General features: G+C 40.5%; 1 protein-coding gene and 1 long non-coding RNA gene across 2 annotated transcripts; both read left to right on the forward strand.

Annotated features, from left to right (window-relative positions):
* The first annotated feature begins 1,653 nt into the window (after positions 1-1,653).
* Positions 1,654-7,802, forward strand: LOC106592850 (uncharacterized). The gene is made up of 2 exons (XM_014184200.3): positions 1,654-2,284; positions 5,379-7,802. The coding sequence occupies exons 1-2, from the start codon at positions 1,918-1,920 to the stop codon at positions 6,068-6,070; spliced, it is 1,059 nt and encodes a 352-aa protein (XP_014039675.2). The 5' UTR covers positions 1,654-1,917; the 3' UTR covers positions 6,071-7,802.
* Positions 7,803-7,855: 53 nt separating this feature from the next.
* LOC145859378 (uncharacterized) lies at positions 7,856-13,367 on the forward strand. The gene is made up of 2 exons (XR_014379556.1): positions 7,856-8,449; positions 11,602-13,367. It is a non-coding gene; the product is annotated as an uncharacterized LOC145859378 (long non-coding RNA).
* Positions 13,368-17,605: the final 4,238 nt, after the last annotated feature.

Raw genomic sequence — 17,605 nt, forward strand, 5'->3', positions numbered from 1 at the left:
GACTCCTGAACAGCTAATCAAATGGCTAACCAGACTATTTGCCCCCCCAACGCTGCTACTACTCTCTGTTATTATCTACGCACTGCAACTTTAACAAGCCTACCTGCATGTACATAATTATCTCAATTACCGTGACACCGCACATTGACTCTATACCGGTACCCCCTGTATATAGTCTCCACATTGACTCTGTACCGGTACCCCCTGTATATAGCCTCCACATTGACTCTACCGGTACCCCCTGTATATAGCCTCCACATTGACTCTGTACCGGTACCCCCTGTATATAGCCTCCACATTGACTCTACCGGTACCCCCTGTATATAGCCTCCACATTGACTCTGTACCGGTACCCCCTGTATATAGCCTCCACATTGACTCTGTACCGTAACACCCTGTATATAGCCTCCACATTGACTCTGTACCGGTACCCCCTGTATATAGCCTCCACATTGACTCTGTACCGGTACCCCCTGTATATAGCCTCCACATTGACTCTGTACCGGTACCCCCTGTATATAGCCTCCACATTGACTCTGTACTGGGACCCCATGTATATAATCTCCACATTGACTCTGTACCGGTACCCCCTGTATATAGCCTCCACATTGACTCTGTACTGGTACCCCCTGTATATAGCCTCCACATTGACTCTGTACTGGGACCCCATGTATATAATCTCCACATTGACTCTGTACCAGTACCCCCTGTATATAGCCTCCACATTGACTCTGTACTGGTACCCCCTGTATATAGCCCCGCTATTGTTATTTACTGCTGCTCTTTAATTATTTGTTTTTCTTATCTCTTACTTTTTTCTTACTTTTGATTTTTTGGGGATTTTCTTAAAACTGCATCGTTGGTTAAGGGCTTGTAAGTAAGCATTTCACTGTAAGGTCTACACCTGTTGTATTTCGCACATGTGACAAATACAATTTGATATGATTTGATTGAGTAAAGCAGTAATGAGTAAAGCAGAATGTAAACATTATTAAAGTGACCAGTGTTTCCATGTCTATGTCTATAGGGCAGCAGCCTTGAAGGTGCAGGGTTGAGTAACTGGGTGGTAGTCAGCTAGTGATGGCTGTTTAACAGTCTGATGGCCTTGAGACAGGAGCTGTTTTTCAGTCTCTCGGCCCCAGCTTTGATGCACCTTTACTGACCATGACTTCTGGATGATAGTGGGGTGAACAGGCAGTGGCTCGGGTAGTTGATGTCCTTGATGATCTTTTTGGCCTTCCTGTGACATCGGGTGCTGTAGGTGTCCTGGAGGGCAAGTAGTTTGCCCCCGGTGATGCGTTGTGCAGACTGCACCACCCTCTGGAGAGCCCTGTGGCTGTGGGTGAGGCTGTTGCCGTACCAGGTGTGATACAGCCTGAAAGGAAGCTCTCAATTGTGCACCTGTAAAAGTTTGTGAGGGTCTTAGGGGCCAAGCCAAAATGTGTAGTAGATGTTGAGTTTGATTAACATTTTAACTCATTAAAAATCTGCACTAATCAATCAACACATGCTTCTATTTGTACGTCTCTATATAATTGTATTTTATAATGAAATAACTTTTCTCTCAACTGCGTTACCAACTCCAGTCAGCAGATGGCGATGAGCGTCTTTCAGGAGATGCTGCTGTGTGACGTATAATCTAGTGGACGGGACGCTTCAACAACAACAGTAGCTCGTCAGACACCTCGGTAGTTTGGTAGCCAACAAAGCCGAAACATTAAAGCTATTTCGACTGCTCCGGTGTTTTACAAGCTATGTTTTAAACCCACTTCTGTCGTATCTACTTGTTACACAATTTAATGTAATATTCATGCCAACGTTGTTAGTTACCGTAGTCATCTACCTGGCTGGTTAAATTAGCAGTAGCACTAGGCTAATCGTTAATGCTAACTAGTTAGCTAGATAACGTCCCCGAACATGAGCTCCCTAAACTACTCCCCTCCTGTTAAAGAAGAGGAGGTCTGCTGGACGGAGAAAGAAGCTCTGGGGCTGAACATTGTCGTGAAAGAGGAGAAGGAAGAGGAGGATGTTACAGTAAAACAAGAAGTAGAGGGTGAGGCTGTTACAGTGAAAGAGGAAGAGAAAGACGTTTCAGTGAAAGAAGAAGAGAAAGAGGAGGATGTTACTGTGAAAGAAGAGGAGGAGGATGTTACTGTGAAAGAAGCGGAAGGGAAAGAGGTGGATGCGGTTTTTGGAGTGAAAGAGGAGGAGGAGGAGATTACCGTTACATTGGGGGAGGAGGAAGAAGAACAAGAAGAGAAAACCGGAGATCTGATTAACACTAGTAAGTACTGTCTTAAAAAACAAGGGCACAAACTCTGCAGTTGTTGAACTAATGTGTGCTTTTTAAAGGGTATTCTACACTTGAATATGTTGTGCTGTAGGAATTGTTAAAGCTACAGAGTGGGGACTCAACCAACAAAATGTTAATGGATAAAATGCTCACCATTATATTTTTCACAATTTCACAATTCCTGACATTTAATCCTAGTAAAAATTCCCTGTTTTAGGTCAGTTAGGATCACCAATTTATTTTAAGAATGTGAAATGTCAGAATAATAGTAGAGAGAGAATGATTTATTTCAGCTTTTATTTGTTTCATCACATTCCCAGTGGGTCAGAAGTTTACATACACTCATTTAGTATTTGGTAGCATTGCCTTTAAATAGTTTAACTTGGGTCAAACGTTTCGGGTAGCCTTCCACAAGCTTCCCACAATAAGTTGGGTGAATTTTGGCCCGTTCCTCCTGACAGAGCAGGTGTAACTGAGTCAGGTTTGTAGGCCTCCTTGCTCGCACACCCTTTTTCAGTTCTGCCCACAAATGTTCTATAGGATTGAGGTCAGGGCTTTATGATGGCCACTCCAATATCTTGACTTTGTTGTCCTTAAGCCAAGCAAAGAGGCACTGAGTTTGAAGGTAGGCCTTGAAATACATCTACAGGTACACCTCCAATTGACTCAAATTATGTCAATTAGCCTATCAGAAGCTTCTAAAGCCATGACATCATTTTCTGGAATTTTCCAAGCTGTTTAAAGGAACAGTCAACTTAGTGTATGTAAACTTCTGACCCACTGGAATTGTGATACAGTGAATTAGAAGTGAAATAATCTGTCTGTAAACAATTGTTGGAAAAATTACTTGTGTCATGCCCAAAGTATATGTCCTAACCGACTTGCCAAAACTATAGTTTGTTAACAAGAAATTTGTGTATGTAAACTTCTGACTTCAACTGTAAGTTAAGTACATTATACAACTCTGTGCACCAGGACTACTTTGAACAATGTCCACAGGGCCTCCTGAGTGGTGCAGTGGTCTAAGGCACTGCATCGCAGTGCTAGAGGCGTCACTACAGATTCGGGTTCGATCTTGGGCTGTGTCGCAGCCGGCTGCGATCGGGAAACCCATGAGGCGGCACACAATTTGGCCCAGCGTTGCCCTGTTAGGGGAGGGTTTGGCCGGCTGGGGATATCCTTGTCCCATCGCGCTCTAGCGACTCCTTGTATTGGGGCCGGGCGCCGTGCATGCTGACTTCGGTCCCCAGCTGTACGGTGTTTCCTCCGAAACGTTGGTGCGGCTAGCTTCAAGGGTTAAGCGAGCAGTGTGTCAAGAAGGTCGAGAGCAGTGCGGCTCTCGTCCTTCGATTCCCCCGAGTCCGTACGGGAGATGCAGTGATGGAACAAGACTGTAACAACCAATTGGAAATCACGAAATTTGGCATAAAAAGGGCTATAAAAAAAACCGTTTTTACACAGAACATTTTACAAAAACACATTTACTTGAAAAACAGTGGAGATGCAAAGTTTTGTAACAGAATTATATATTTTACTGTTTGTGACGTCATTCTGTTACCAAACTTTGCATCTGCACTGTTCTTCAAGTAAATGTGTTTTTGTAGTTGAGTTGTATGGTTTATTTTTGTAGTTGAATTGTATGGTTTGTTTAACTTTGCAATCATTTGGTTTTTGTTTTACATACATTTTAAAGTGATAAATCTTAGTCTCAGCATCACTCTGTTATCGTGGAATTGCCCCATACCAATGAGTTAATGACCCATCTTTTACATGTCTTCACTCACAAACTTGAAGTTCTTGAAGAGACCGTGTTCAATGTTCTATGTACATGCACCTCAATAGGAAAATAGTGCGTTTACACAATGTAGAAACCTAATGACTTTGTCATTTCAATGACCGGAATATCAATATTTTATCATAAACACGTATTTACAGTGTTACATATTAATTTCTGGGGAACAATGTGTGCTTCAGAAGTAGCTGTATTATAATTCATATAGGCCCTATAAGCTATATCTCAATGGATTTAAAACTAATATTTGTTGCTGGTGCTCTTATATTTTATGTTGTCTTCACTTTTTTAAGTTGGGAGCACCAGTGTCAACAATGATACATTTTAATTTAGAGCTCTATTATTATAGAGCTTTGTTCAGCCTATAAACATGACATTACCTATTATTATAGAGCTCTGCTCAGCCTATAAACATGACATTATATTTTATTATAGAGCTCTGCTCAGCCTATAAACATGACATTATCTTTTATTATAGAGCTCTGCTCAGCCTATAAACATGACATTATCTTTTATTATAGAGCTCTGCTCAGCCTATAAACATGACATTATCTTTTATTATAGAGCTCTGCTCAGCCTATAAACATGACATTATCTATTATTATAGAGCTCTGCTCAGCCTATAAACATGACATTATCTATTATTATAGAGCTCTGCTCAGCCTATAAACATGACATTATCTATTGTTATAGAGCTCTGTTCAGCCTATAAACATGACATTATCTATTATTATAGAGCTCTGCTCAGCCTGTAAACATGACATTATCTATTATTATAGAGCTCTGCTCAGCCTATAAACATGACATTATCTATTATTATACAGCTCTGCTCAGCCTATAAACATGACATTATCTATTGTTATAGAGCTCTGTTCAGCCTATAAACATGACATTATCTATTATTATAGAGCTCTGCTCAGCCTGTAAACATGACATTATCTATTATTATAGAGCTCTGCTCAGCCTATAAACATGACATTATCTATTATTATACAGCTCTGCTCAGCCTATAAACATGACATTATCTATTGTTATAGAGCTCTGTTCAGCCTATAAACATGACATTATCTATTATTATAGAGCTCTGCTCAGCCTATAAACATGACATTCCATAAGTGCAAGATTCGATTTGAAGCTCTATATTATTTGCTTTTAAAATCTCACCAAGTTTATTTTTAACAGCAATGTTACTGAGGGAACTAGTCTTGATTAAACCAAATAGGAAGACAGTTTTATCATGTGGAGCTTTCATTCAGGTCTCTGTTTAACTAAATACTCGGTTTGTTTTGGCAGGAGAGAGACCAGACTCTCACTCTGACAGCGGGGAGACTCCTTCAGGGGAACCAGACCCAGAGACGCCCAAACCAGCAAGAAAACACCACTGTTCCCTCTGTGGAAAGAGTTTTACAAAGTTAGGCAACCTGAAAGCGCACGAGATAATACACACAGGAGAGAAACCTTACCACTGCTCCCAATGTGGAAAGAGTTTTACCTGGATAGGGAACTGGAAAACACATGAGAAAATACACACAGAAGGGAGGAAGACTTTCCACTGCTCCCAATGTGGAAAGAGTTTTACCAAGTCAGGGTCCCTGAAAATGCATGAGAGAATACACACAGGAGAGAAGCCTTACCACTGTTCCTATTGTGAAAAGAGTTTTAGGTGGTTAGTGACCCTGAAAACGCATGAGAATACCCACACAGGAGCAAAGCCCTACCAATGCTCCCTGTGTGGAAAGAGTTTTACCCAGTTAGGAGGCCTGAATAGACATGACAGGACACACTCAGGAGGAGATAAGACCTACCACTGCTCCCACTGTGGAAAGAGATTTAACCGGTTAAGACATCTGAATAAGCATGAAAGAATACATACACAGGAGGAGAAGACATACCACTGCTCTCATTGTGGAAAGACATTTTCCCAGTCAGAGGACCTGAAATCACATGAGAGAATAGAGAAGCTGTGTTCTGACTTATGTTTTTGACTGAGAATTTGTGTTTTTGTTTATGGGCCATTCCACGGTATCAGAGTGATGCTGAGACTCACCTTTTCACTTTAAAATGTATGCCAAGCAAAAACCATTGATTGCAAAGTTTAACAAACAATACACCTACAGTACCAGTCAAAAGTTTGGACACACCCACTCATTCAAGGTTTTTTTTTTTTTACTAGTTTCTACATTGTAGAATAATAGTGAAGACATCAAAACTATGAAATAACACACATGGAATCATGTAATAACAAAAAAAGTGTTAAACAAATCAAAATATATTTTAGATTCTTCAAAGTAACCCTTTGCGTTGATGACAGCTTTGCATTCTCTCAACCATCTTCACCTGGAATGATTTTCCAACAGTCTTGAAGGAGTTCCCACATATGCTGAGCACTTGTTGGCTGCTTTTCCTTCACTCTGCCGTCCAATTCATCCCAAACCGTCTCAATTGGGTTGAGGTCGGGTGATTGTGGAGGCCAGGTCATCTGATGCAGCGCTCCATCACTCTCCTCCTTCGTCAAATAGCCCTTACACAGCCTGAAGGTGTGTTTTGGGTCAATGTCCTGTTGAAAAACAAATTATAGTCCCACTAAATAAATCACTGACAGTGTCACCAGCAAAGCACTATCACACCTCCTCCATGCTTCATGGTGGGAACCACACATGCGGAGATCATCCATTCACCTACTCTGCGTCTCACAAAGACACGGCGGGTGCAACCAAAAATCTAAAATTTGGACTCATCAGACCAAAATACAGATTTCCACCGGTCTAATGTCCATTGCTTGTGTTTCTTGGTCCAAGCAAGTCTCTTCTTCTTATTGGTGTCCTTTAGTTTTGGTTTCTTTACAGCAATTCGACCATGAAGCGTGATTCGCAAAGTCTCCTCTGAACAGTTGATGTTGAGATGTGTCTGTTACTTGAACTCTGAAGCATTTATTTGGGCTGCAATTTCTGAGGCTGGTATCTCTAATGAACTTCTCCTCTGCAGCAGAGGTAACTCTGGGTCTTCCTTTTCTGTGGCGGTCCTCATGAGAGCCAGTTTCATCATAGCGCTTGATGGTTTTTGCGACTGCACTTGAAGGAACTTAAAATTAAGTTCTTTAAATTTTCCGCATTGACTGACCATGTCTGAAAGTAATGATGGAATGTTGTTTCTCATTGCTTATTTGAGCTGTTCTTACCATAACATGGACTTGGTCTTCTCTGAAATATGACTTGGTCTTTTACCAAATATCTTCTGTATACCACCCCTGCCTTGTCACAACATAACCAAATTGACTCAAACAGATTAAGAAGGAAATAAATTCCACAAATGAACTTAACAAGGAACATCTGTTAATTGAAATGCATTCTTGGTGACTACCTCATGAAGCTGGTTGAGAGAATGCCAAGAGTGTGCAAAGCTGTCATCAAGGCAAAGGGTGGCTACTTTGAAGAGTCTAAAATCTAAATACATTTTGATGTGTTTAAAACTTTTTTGTTTACTACATGATTCCATATTTGTTATTTCATAGTTTTGATGTCTTCGCTATTATTCTACAATGTAGAAAATAGTAAAAATATAGAAAAACCCTTGAATTAGTAGGTGTGTCCTAACTTTTGATTGGTGCTGTACATTTATTTATTGAATGAATCAGAAATTGCTTTAAATGTAGATGTTTAGTTTGTGTGAAGTTTGTTTTAAATTCTCACTCATTAAAATTCCAAACTAATCAAACAACACATGCTTCTCTTTATACACCTCAATATAATATTATTTAATTAAATAAAAATTGTTTTTAAAGAAATGACATAAAAAATAAAATACATATTTTCCTTGTCTGCGTTGTCTACTCCAGTCAGCAGATGGCGATGAGCGTCTTTCAGGCGATGCTGCTAGCGTGACGTATAATCTAGTGGACGGGACGCTTCCTCAACAACAGCAGCTAGTCAGCTTGCTAGCCAACATAGCCGAAACATTTAAACTCTGTATACGCTTTCGATGTAAAATAGCCACTTTGTTGTAATTACACTTTTGTCGTATAGGTAGTTACCCCCTTTACTTTCATATTTACGTTGCTAGTAACTATCTGAATAGCTAAAATAGCATTAGCCTAGTGCTAGGCTAACTAGCTAGCTAACATCCCCAACCACCTAAGCTACTTTTCCCCCTGGTAAAGAAGAGGGGAAAGAAGAAGAGACTGTTAAAAGAGAAGTATAGGGTGAGGCTGTTACAGTGAAAGAAGAGGAAGATGTTACAGTGAAAGAAGAGGAAGATGTTACAGTGAAAGAAGAGGATGCAGTTGAAAGAGTGAAAGAGGAGGAGGAGATGACTCACGGTGGAAGAAGGAGAGGAGGAGGAGACAGGAGATCGGATTAACACCATGAGTGAGTAATGTCTTAACAAAAGGACGCAAACTATGCAATTGTTAAACCCATGTATGGTTTTAAAGGGCCATTCTACTGAAGTTTTACACTGGAATATGTTGTTTAGTACTGTAGGAATTGTTAAAACTACGCTGTGAAACAGGGCTCTCCAACCCTGTTCCTGGAGAGTCACCCTCCTGTAGGTTGTTGGCTCCAACTCCGTCTCTAGTTTAGATCACTGTAATACCAGACCATAGAAATAGAATGAATAGAACGGGCTTGGAAGGTCCAACTCTGGCAATTGACTGGTAAACTCATAGGTACACTCACAATGTCTGCCTTGTATTGTGATGCAATCATTTCCATGGTGTTTTGGAATGTTCTATCAACTGATGCTGGATTGCCATGGTAATGTAGAATGTTCTATTAACTGATGCTGGATTGCCATGGTAATGTAGTATGTTCATTTAACTGATGCTGGATTGCCATGGTAATGTAGAATGTTCTATTAACTGATGCTGGATTGCCATGGTAATGTAGTATGTTCATTTAACTGATGCTGGATTGCCATGGTAATGTAGAATGTTCTATTAACTGATGCTGGATTGCCATGGTAATGTAGTATGTTCATTTCACTGATGTGGCTCATGCAAAGGAATGTCATTTTTTGTAATGTCAGTTGAGTTTACTCAACAAATCACAGCACAGATTGAAGGGTACACTTCCTACTTTTACTTCCTGGCATGGGTACACTCAAAATGGCTGCCACTCCACCCATTCTGCCAGAGTTCCCCAAACTTGGTACACGTTTTGTTTTTTTTGCCCCTAACACTACACAGCTGATTCAGTGTTTGATGATTAGTTGATTTGAATTAGCTGTGTAGTGCTAGGGGGGAGAAAACAAAACGTGCACCCCTTGGGGTTCCGAGGACAGAGTGTGGGAAACCCTGCATTATGCCACCTTTGACTTGAATACAGACGCCCTTTCTATTCATTCCTATTTCTATCTTCCATACAGGGTTCTAGCTTAATGAGTCCAGAATAAGGTTCCACCACGACATCGAGTCACTATAAGTCCAGACTTGTAAAAATGTCAGTTCTTTAATTCCTTGTACCTATGTTTGTCCCGTGTAATTGTGTGCCTTTCTTTGTTTTCTGAAATCCGTAGCTTTTAATAAAAGTTGTTTCTTAATGGAGAAGGAGCAGCCCGTCATTGCACTGCAGATTTGTTTTGGCAAGGGATGCATAGAATTAGATTTTTTTAAATTTTTTATTATGGATTCCAACTGTTTAACAATCAGGACAAGCACAGGTACACAGTAGAATCCAACTGACAACTGTAACAATCAGGACAAGCACCGGTACACAGTAGGTGTTAAAGAATGGATATTTATAAAATTTTGAGTGGTAGAGCACGCTTGAAGTCCTTACTTCCTACTTCATTGGACAACAATGGAAAGACGTCACATAAAATGTGTTTGATTAAAAACGATGGATTTTTAATAAACAAAACACGCAATTAGACAGGAGAAACATTAGGTACGAGGAATGGAATAAATGCATTAAGTAATCAGATCTTATCTGTCGGAAAGATATCAGTTTGTCTCTGTGAATGGTTTGTCCTCTGACAAATCAATTGTACATTTCGGTGTTCCTCAAGGTTCCGTTTTAGGACTATTGTTTTCACTATATATTTTACCTCTTGGGGATGTCATTCGAAAACATAATGTTAAATTTCACTGCTATGCGGACGACACACAGCTGTACATTTCAATGAAACATGGTGAAGCCCCAAAATTGCCCTCGCTAGAAGCCTGTGTTTCAGACATAAAGAAGTGGATGGCTGCAAACTTTCTACTTTTAAACTCGGACAAAACAGAGATGCTTGTTCTAGGTCCCAAGAAACAAAGAGATCTTCTGTTGAATCTGACAATTAATCTGGATGGTTGTACAGTCGTCTCAAATAAAACTGTGAAGGACCTCGGCGTTACTCTGGACCCTGATCTCTCTTTTGAAGAACATATCAAGACTGTTTCAAGGACAGCTTTTTTCCATCTACGTAACATTGCAAAAATCAGAAATTTTCTGTCCAAAAATGACGCAGAAAAATTAATCCATGCTTTTGTTACTTCTAGGCTGGACTACTGCAATGCTCTACTTTCCGGCTACCCGGATAAAGCACTAAATAAACTTCAGTTAGTGCTAAATATGGCTGCTAGAATCCTGACTAGAACAAAAAAAGTTGATGATATTACTCCAGTGCTAGCCTCCCTACACTGGCTTCCTGTTAAGGCAAGGGCTGATTTCAAGGTTTTACTGCTAACCTACAAAGCATTACATGGGCTTGCTCCTACCTATCTTTCCGATTTGGTCCTGCCGTACATACCTACACGTACGCTACGGTCACAAGACGCAGGCCTCCTAATTGTCCCTAGAATTTCTAAGCAAACGGCTGGAGGTAGGGCTTTCTCCTATAGAGCTCCATTTTTATGGAATGGTCTGCCTACCAATGTAAGAGACGCAGACTCAGTCTCAACCTTTAAGTCTTTACTGAAGACTTATCTCTTCAGTAGGTCCTATGATTAAGTATAGTCTGGCCCAGGAGTGTGAAGGTGAACGGAAAGGCTGGAGCAACGAACCGCCCTTGCTGTCTCTGCCTTGCCGGTTCCCCTCTTTCCACTGGGATTCTCTGCCTCTAACCCTTTTACAGGGGCTGAGTCACTGGCCTACTGGTGTTCTTCCATGCCGTCCATGGGAGGGGTGCGTCACTTGAGTGGGATGAGTCACTGACGTGGTCTTCCTGTCTGGGTTGGCGCCCCCCCCCCTTGGGTTGTGCCATGGCGGAGATCGTTATGGGCTATACTCGGCCTTGTCTTAGGACGGTAAGTTGGTGGTTGGAGACATCCCTCTAGTGGTGTAGGGGCTGTGCTTTGGCAAAGTGGGTGGGGTTATATCCTGCCTGTTTGGCCCTGTCCGGGGGTATCATCGGATGGGGCCACAGTGTCTTCTGATCCCTCCTGTCTCAGCCTCCAGTATTTATGCTGCAGTAGTTTATGTGTCGGGGGGCTAGGGTCAGTCTGTTACATCTGGAGTATTTCTCTTGTCTTATCCGGGGTCCTGTGTGTATTTAAATATGCTCTCTCTAATTCTCTCTTTCTGTCTTTCTCTCGGAGGACCTGAGCCCTAGGACCATGCCTCAGGACTACCTGGTATGATGACTCCTTGCTGTCCCCAGTCCACCTGGCCGTGCTGCTGCTCCAGTTTCAACTGTTCTGCCTGCGGCTATGGAACCCTGACCTGTTCACCGGACGTGCTTGTTGCACCCTCGACAACTACTATGATTATTATTATTTGACCATGCTGGTCATTTATGAACATTTTAACATTTTAACATCTTGACCATGTTCTGTTATAATATCCACCCTGCACAGCCAGAAGAGGACTGGCCACCCCTCATAGCCTGGTTCCTCTCTAGGTTTCTTCCTAGGTTTTTGGCCTTTCTAGGGAGTTTTTCCTAGGGAGTTTTTCCTAGCCACCGTGCTTCTTTCACATGCTTTGCTTGCTGTTTGGGGTTTTAGGCTGGGTTTCTGTACAGCACTTTGAGAATATCAGCTGATGTACGAAGGGCTATATAAAAATAAATTTGATTTGATTAAAGTAGTGACATTTTTACAAGTCTGGACTTATAGTGACTCAGTGTAGTGGAAGCACCCTCTTCTGGACGTATTGTGCTACAACCCTGTATGAAAGATACCCATATTACAGAGATCTAAACAATACCGAATATTGGAGGACCAAAAAAAGCCAATATCGATTTTTTTATATATATATATTTGTAATAATGACAATTACAACAATACTGAATGAACACTTAACTTAATATAATAAATAAATAAAAATCTATATAGTCTCAAATAAATAATGAAACATGTTCAATTTGGTTTAAATAATGCAAAAACAAAGTGTTGGAGAAGAAAGTAAAAGTGCAATATGTGCCATGTAAGCAAGCTAACGTTTAAGGTCCTTGCTCAGAACATGAGAACATATGAAAGCTGGTGGTTCCTTTTAACATGAGTCTTCAATATTCCCAGGTAAGAAGTTTTAGGTTTTGCACTGAACGCAAGAGAAGTGACACAATCAACCAGCTAATTACAGTTACTACTGTCCCAGTTGTAACTGACCTGATCAACCAGCTAATTACAGCTCCTACTGTCCCAGTTGTAACTGACCTGATCAACCAGCTAATTACAGTTACTACTGTCCCAGTTGTAACTAACCTGATCAACCAGCTAATTACAGCTACTACTGTCCCAGTTGTAACTAACCTGATCAACCAGCTAATTACAGTTACTACTGTCCCAGTTGTAACTAACCTGATCAACCAGCTAATTACAGCTCCTACTGTCCCAGTTGTAACTAACCTGATCAACCAGCTAATTACAGCTGAAGGAAGGAAAGACATAAATACATTAGCTATGGGAAGAGGAGACTAACATCTGGTTCTAAGTAAAGACAACAGGATGTTAGGGACCACATAATGGCCAGACAAGCTAATGTATGGCCGGATAGATGAACCCAAGTTAAGTAAACAAGGCCCGGATATACTTAGAGAGAATCACACGGGAAAGGATGACAGTAACACAACCAAGCATAGGCATGCAATGCATGCATTATTTTTGTACCAACATGAGGAGATTTCAGCCACCATTATGTTAGAATTAAAAGCAGATGTGGGCGTTATCCTTAAAGATGGGCGTTATCCATAGGGTTGAAAGACAATGGTGGCGGAAAACATAAGAGAAATTACTTCATTTACATAAAGGATGGACCTATGTATTGTATGTGTATAAAAGCAGAGCCGGGGCCTGTGGAAGGCAGTTGTTTCCGCGGACCGGCTCGGCTTTACTACTTTGTATTAAAGTCTATATTGAATTTACAAGTTCTTGTAAGAGTGTTATTCTTAAGACAATTTTCCACGACACTGGATAGGCCTACTGTAGTATACTATAATTAGTCTGGTTAGTTAGGTCTACTGTAGTATACTATAATTAGTCTGAATGGATAGACCTACTGTAGTATACTATAATTAGTCTGAATGGATAGACCTACTGTAGTATACTATAATTAGTCTGAATGGATAGACCTACTGTAGTATACTATAATTAGTCTGGTTAGTTAGGACTACTGTAGTATACTATAATTAGTCTGGTTAGTTAGACCTACTGTAGTATACTATAATTAGTCTGAATGGATAGACCTACTGTAGTATACTATAATTAGTCTGGTTAGTTAGGACTACTGTAGTATACTATAATTAGTCTGACTGGATAGACCTATTGTAGTATACTATAATTAGTCTGAATGGATAGACCTACTGTAGTATACTATAATTAGTCTGGTTAGTTAGGTCTACTGTAGCATACTATAATTAGTCTGGTTAGTTAGGCCTACTGTAGTATACTATAATTAGTCTGGTTAGTTAGGCCTACTGTAGTATACTATAATTAGTCTGAATGGATAGACCTACTGTAGTATACTATAATTAGTCTGGTTAGTTAGACCTACTGTAGTATACTATAATTAGTCTGAATGGATAGACCTACTGTAGTATACTATAATTAGTCTGAATGGATAGACCTACTGTAGTATACTATAATTAGTCTGGTTAGTTAGACCTACTGTAGTATACTATAATTAGTCTGAATGGATAGACCTACTGTAGTATACTATAATTAGTCTGAATGGATAGACCTACTGTAGTATACTATAATTAGTCTGGTTAGATAGACCTACTGTAGTATACTATAATTAGTCTGGTTAGTTAGACCTACTGTAGTATACTATAATTAGTCTGAATGGATAGACCTACTGTAGTATACTATAATTAGTGTGAATGGATAGACCTACTGTAGTATACTATAATTAGTCTGAATGGAAAGGTCTACTGTAGTATACTATAATTAGTCTGGTTAGATAGACCTACTGTAGTATACTATAATTAGTCTGAATGGAAAGGTCTACTGTAGTATACTATAATTAGTCTGAATGGATAGACCTACTGTAGTATACTATAATTAGTCTGAATGGAAAGGTCTACTGTAGTATACTAAAATTAGTCTGGTTTGTATTTTTTATGGATCCCCATTAGTTTCTGCCAAAGCTGTTATTAACAAAAATACAAATGTTACAATACATTTCACAACAGATTTCACCACACATGAAGTGTGTTCCCTCCGGCCTTTTCCCAGCAGCAGATTGATTGATAATGGCAAAAGCTGCACTGAAGCCTAATATAACAGCTCCCACAAGCTTCTTATCGTCAATTTGTTTCAGCCAATCAGTCACTTGTGTAAGTGCTGTACATGTTGACTGCCCCTCCCTGTAAGCGTGCTGATAGTCAGCTGTTAATTTGTTTTCTGTGAAAAAAATAAATAATTCAGGAGTTTACTAAGGGTTGGTAGCAGGCTGATTGGTCAGCTGTTTGAGCCAGTAATGGATGCTTTACTATTCTCAGGTATGGGAATGACGTTTACTTCCCTCCAGGCCTGAGGGTGAACACGTTCCTCTATGCTTAGATTCAAGAGATGGCTAATAGGAGTGGCACTATCATCCGCTATGATCCTCATTCATTTTCCATCCAAGTTTTCAGACCCAGGTGGCTTGTCATTGTTGATAAACAATAATTGCTTCACCTCTTCCACACTGACTATACTGAATTTAAAATTACAATGCTTTCATCATTTGGTCAGTTTTTCATTTTTGTGTAGTTTCCGAATTTGTTGCTATCATGTCCAAGTTTGCAAATCTTGCCAGCTCCTCCATCACAAAACCCACTGATATGACAAACTACTTGGTAATATCAGTGGGTTTTGTGTTGACTGAGCATCTGATTTAATGAATGAAGGAGCTGAGTTTGCCTTTTTGCCTACATTTTCATTATATATACGTATAACGTTGTTAGTCGCAAGAATTTTGTTTAAGAATTTAAATAAAGTGGAAGTGTTGAATCAAGTGGTTTTTTTTGTATCAGTTCATACACTGTGCCATGGAATCAGTACATTATGCAACCTGTAATGCGCAGCTGTTAACCTCTCAAAAAAAAAGCTTTTAACAATTTGGTCCTGAGCACTCTAGAGTAGGTTTTCATCAAGGATCTCTCTGTCCTTTGCTCCGTTTCATCTTTCCCTTGATCCTGACTAGTCTCCCAGTCCCTGCCGCTGAAAAACATCCCCACAGCATGATTCTGCCACCACCATGCTTCACCATAGGGACTTGTACCAGATTTCCTCCAGATGTGACGCTTAGCATCCAAGGTGGTTACAAACTTCTTCCATTTAAGAATGATGGATGCCACTGTGTTCTTGGGGACCTTCAATGCTGCAGATATGTTTTGGTACCCTTCGCCAGATCTGTGCCTTAACATAATCCTCTCCTGTCTCGGAACTCTACGGACAATTCCCTCGACCTCATGGCTTGGTTTTTGCTCTGACAACTGTGGGATTCTTTTTATATAGACAGGTGTGTGCCTTTCCAAATCATGTCCAGTCAATTGAATTTACCACAAGTGGACTCTAATCAAGTTGTAGAAACATCTCAGGGATGATCGATGGAAACAGGATGCACCTGAGATCAATTTCGAGTCTCATAACAAAGGGTCTGTATACTTGTTTAAATAAGGTATTTGTTTACCTTTTTTTATACATTTGCAAACATTTCTAAAAACCTGTTTTTGCTTTGTCATTATGGGGTATAGTGTGTGGATGAGGAAAACATTTTAATTTCATAAATTTTAGAATAAGGCTGTAACGTAACAAAATGTGGAAAAGTCAAGGGGTCTGAATACTTTATGAATTCTTTGGTCGTCTAGTAGCCAGCTAGTGGAGATACTTGTAAACATTACTGCTAGGTCGTTCCAGCTGTTATTTTAGTTACAAGCTAGCTACATTTGGAGCGCTGTAGCTAGCTACAAACTACCTAACCTACAGATAATTAGGCTATCAGAAAAACAGGTCAATGGTAGCTAGCCAACATAGTTACAGGTACTATTATGCTTTGGAACCAATTATCCACAGTTGTGAATAGTTACCTGGCTAGCTAGCTAGTTGTATTGGTCCATGGAGTAGGTTAGCTGGTATTACTGCAGTATTACCACTAAACTCTGTACTCATCCTTGATTATTCCATTCCGTTGCAGAAGAGGGAGGAGGAGAGGGAAAGGGTCCTCCTCCTTGCGTGTGAGCTGTGCCAGAAACTATATTGGCTGTGCATACAGAGGAAGGTGGAGAAGTGCACCCCCGATTAATCAATAATTAGTCAGTTTTCGGAGGGTGGAACTAAACTAGCATTTCTGCACTAGGACAGGAATTAGGTTGAAATAGTGGCTGCAACTTCCTCTGGAGGAGGGGTCCTTTTAATATTTCAGCTAACCTCATCAACTTCCTCTGGAGGAGGGGTCCTTTAATATTTCAGCTAACCTCATCAACTTCCTCTGGAGGAGGGGTCCTTTAATATTTCAGCTAACCTCATCAACTTCCTCTGGAGGAGGGGTCCTTTAATATTTCAGCTAACCTCATCAACTTCCTCTGGAGGAGGGGTCCTTTAATATTTCAGCTAACCTCATCAACTTCCTCTGGAGGAGGGGTCCTTTAATATTTCAGCTAACCTCATCAACTTCCTCTGGAGGAGGGGTACTTTAATATTTCAGCTAACCTCATCAACTTCCTCTGGAGGAGGGGTCCTTTAATATTTCAGCTAACCTCATCAACTTCCTCTGGAGGAGGGGTCCTTTAATATTTCAGCTAACCTCATCAACTTCCTCTGGAGGAGGGGTACTTTATATTTGCCTTTTTAAACGGGATTGGAATGATTTGAGTATTTAAAAGTACTGTCATGGGTTAACACCTTCTCAAAGCAACTATGATGGACCCTTTCTTCTCACCTATCTGCTGCCTTTGATACTGTGAACCATCAGATCTTCCTCTCCACCCTCTCAGAGTTGGGCATCTCCGGCGCGGCCCACGCTTGGATTGCGTCCTACCTGACAGGTCGCTCCTACCAGGTGGCGTGGCGAGAATCTGTCTCCGCACCATGCGCTCTCACCACTGGTGTCCCCCAGGGCTCTGTTCTAGGCCCTCTCCTATTCTCGCTATACACCAAGTCACTTGGCTCTGTCATATCT

The sequence above is a fragment of the Salmo salar genome, chromosome 12 (genome assembly GCF_965601325.2).
Source record: "Salmo salar chromosome 12, fSalSal1, whole genome shotgun sequence".
Classification (NCBI taxonomy): Eukaryota; Metazoa; Chordata; class Actinopteri; order Salmoniformes; family Salmonidae; genus Salmo; species Salmo salar.

Coding starts and splice junctions, on each gene's coding strand:
- LOC106592850 (XM_014184200.3), top strand. CDS start 1,918: ATGAGCTCCCTAAACTACTCCCCTCCTGTTAAAGAAGAGGAGGTCTGC. Junction 2,285..5,378: donor CGGAGATCTGATTAACACTA/GTAAGTACTGTC, acceptor TTGTTTTGGCAG/GAGAGAGACCAGACTCTCAC.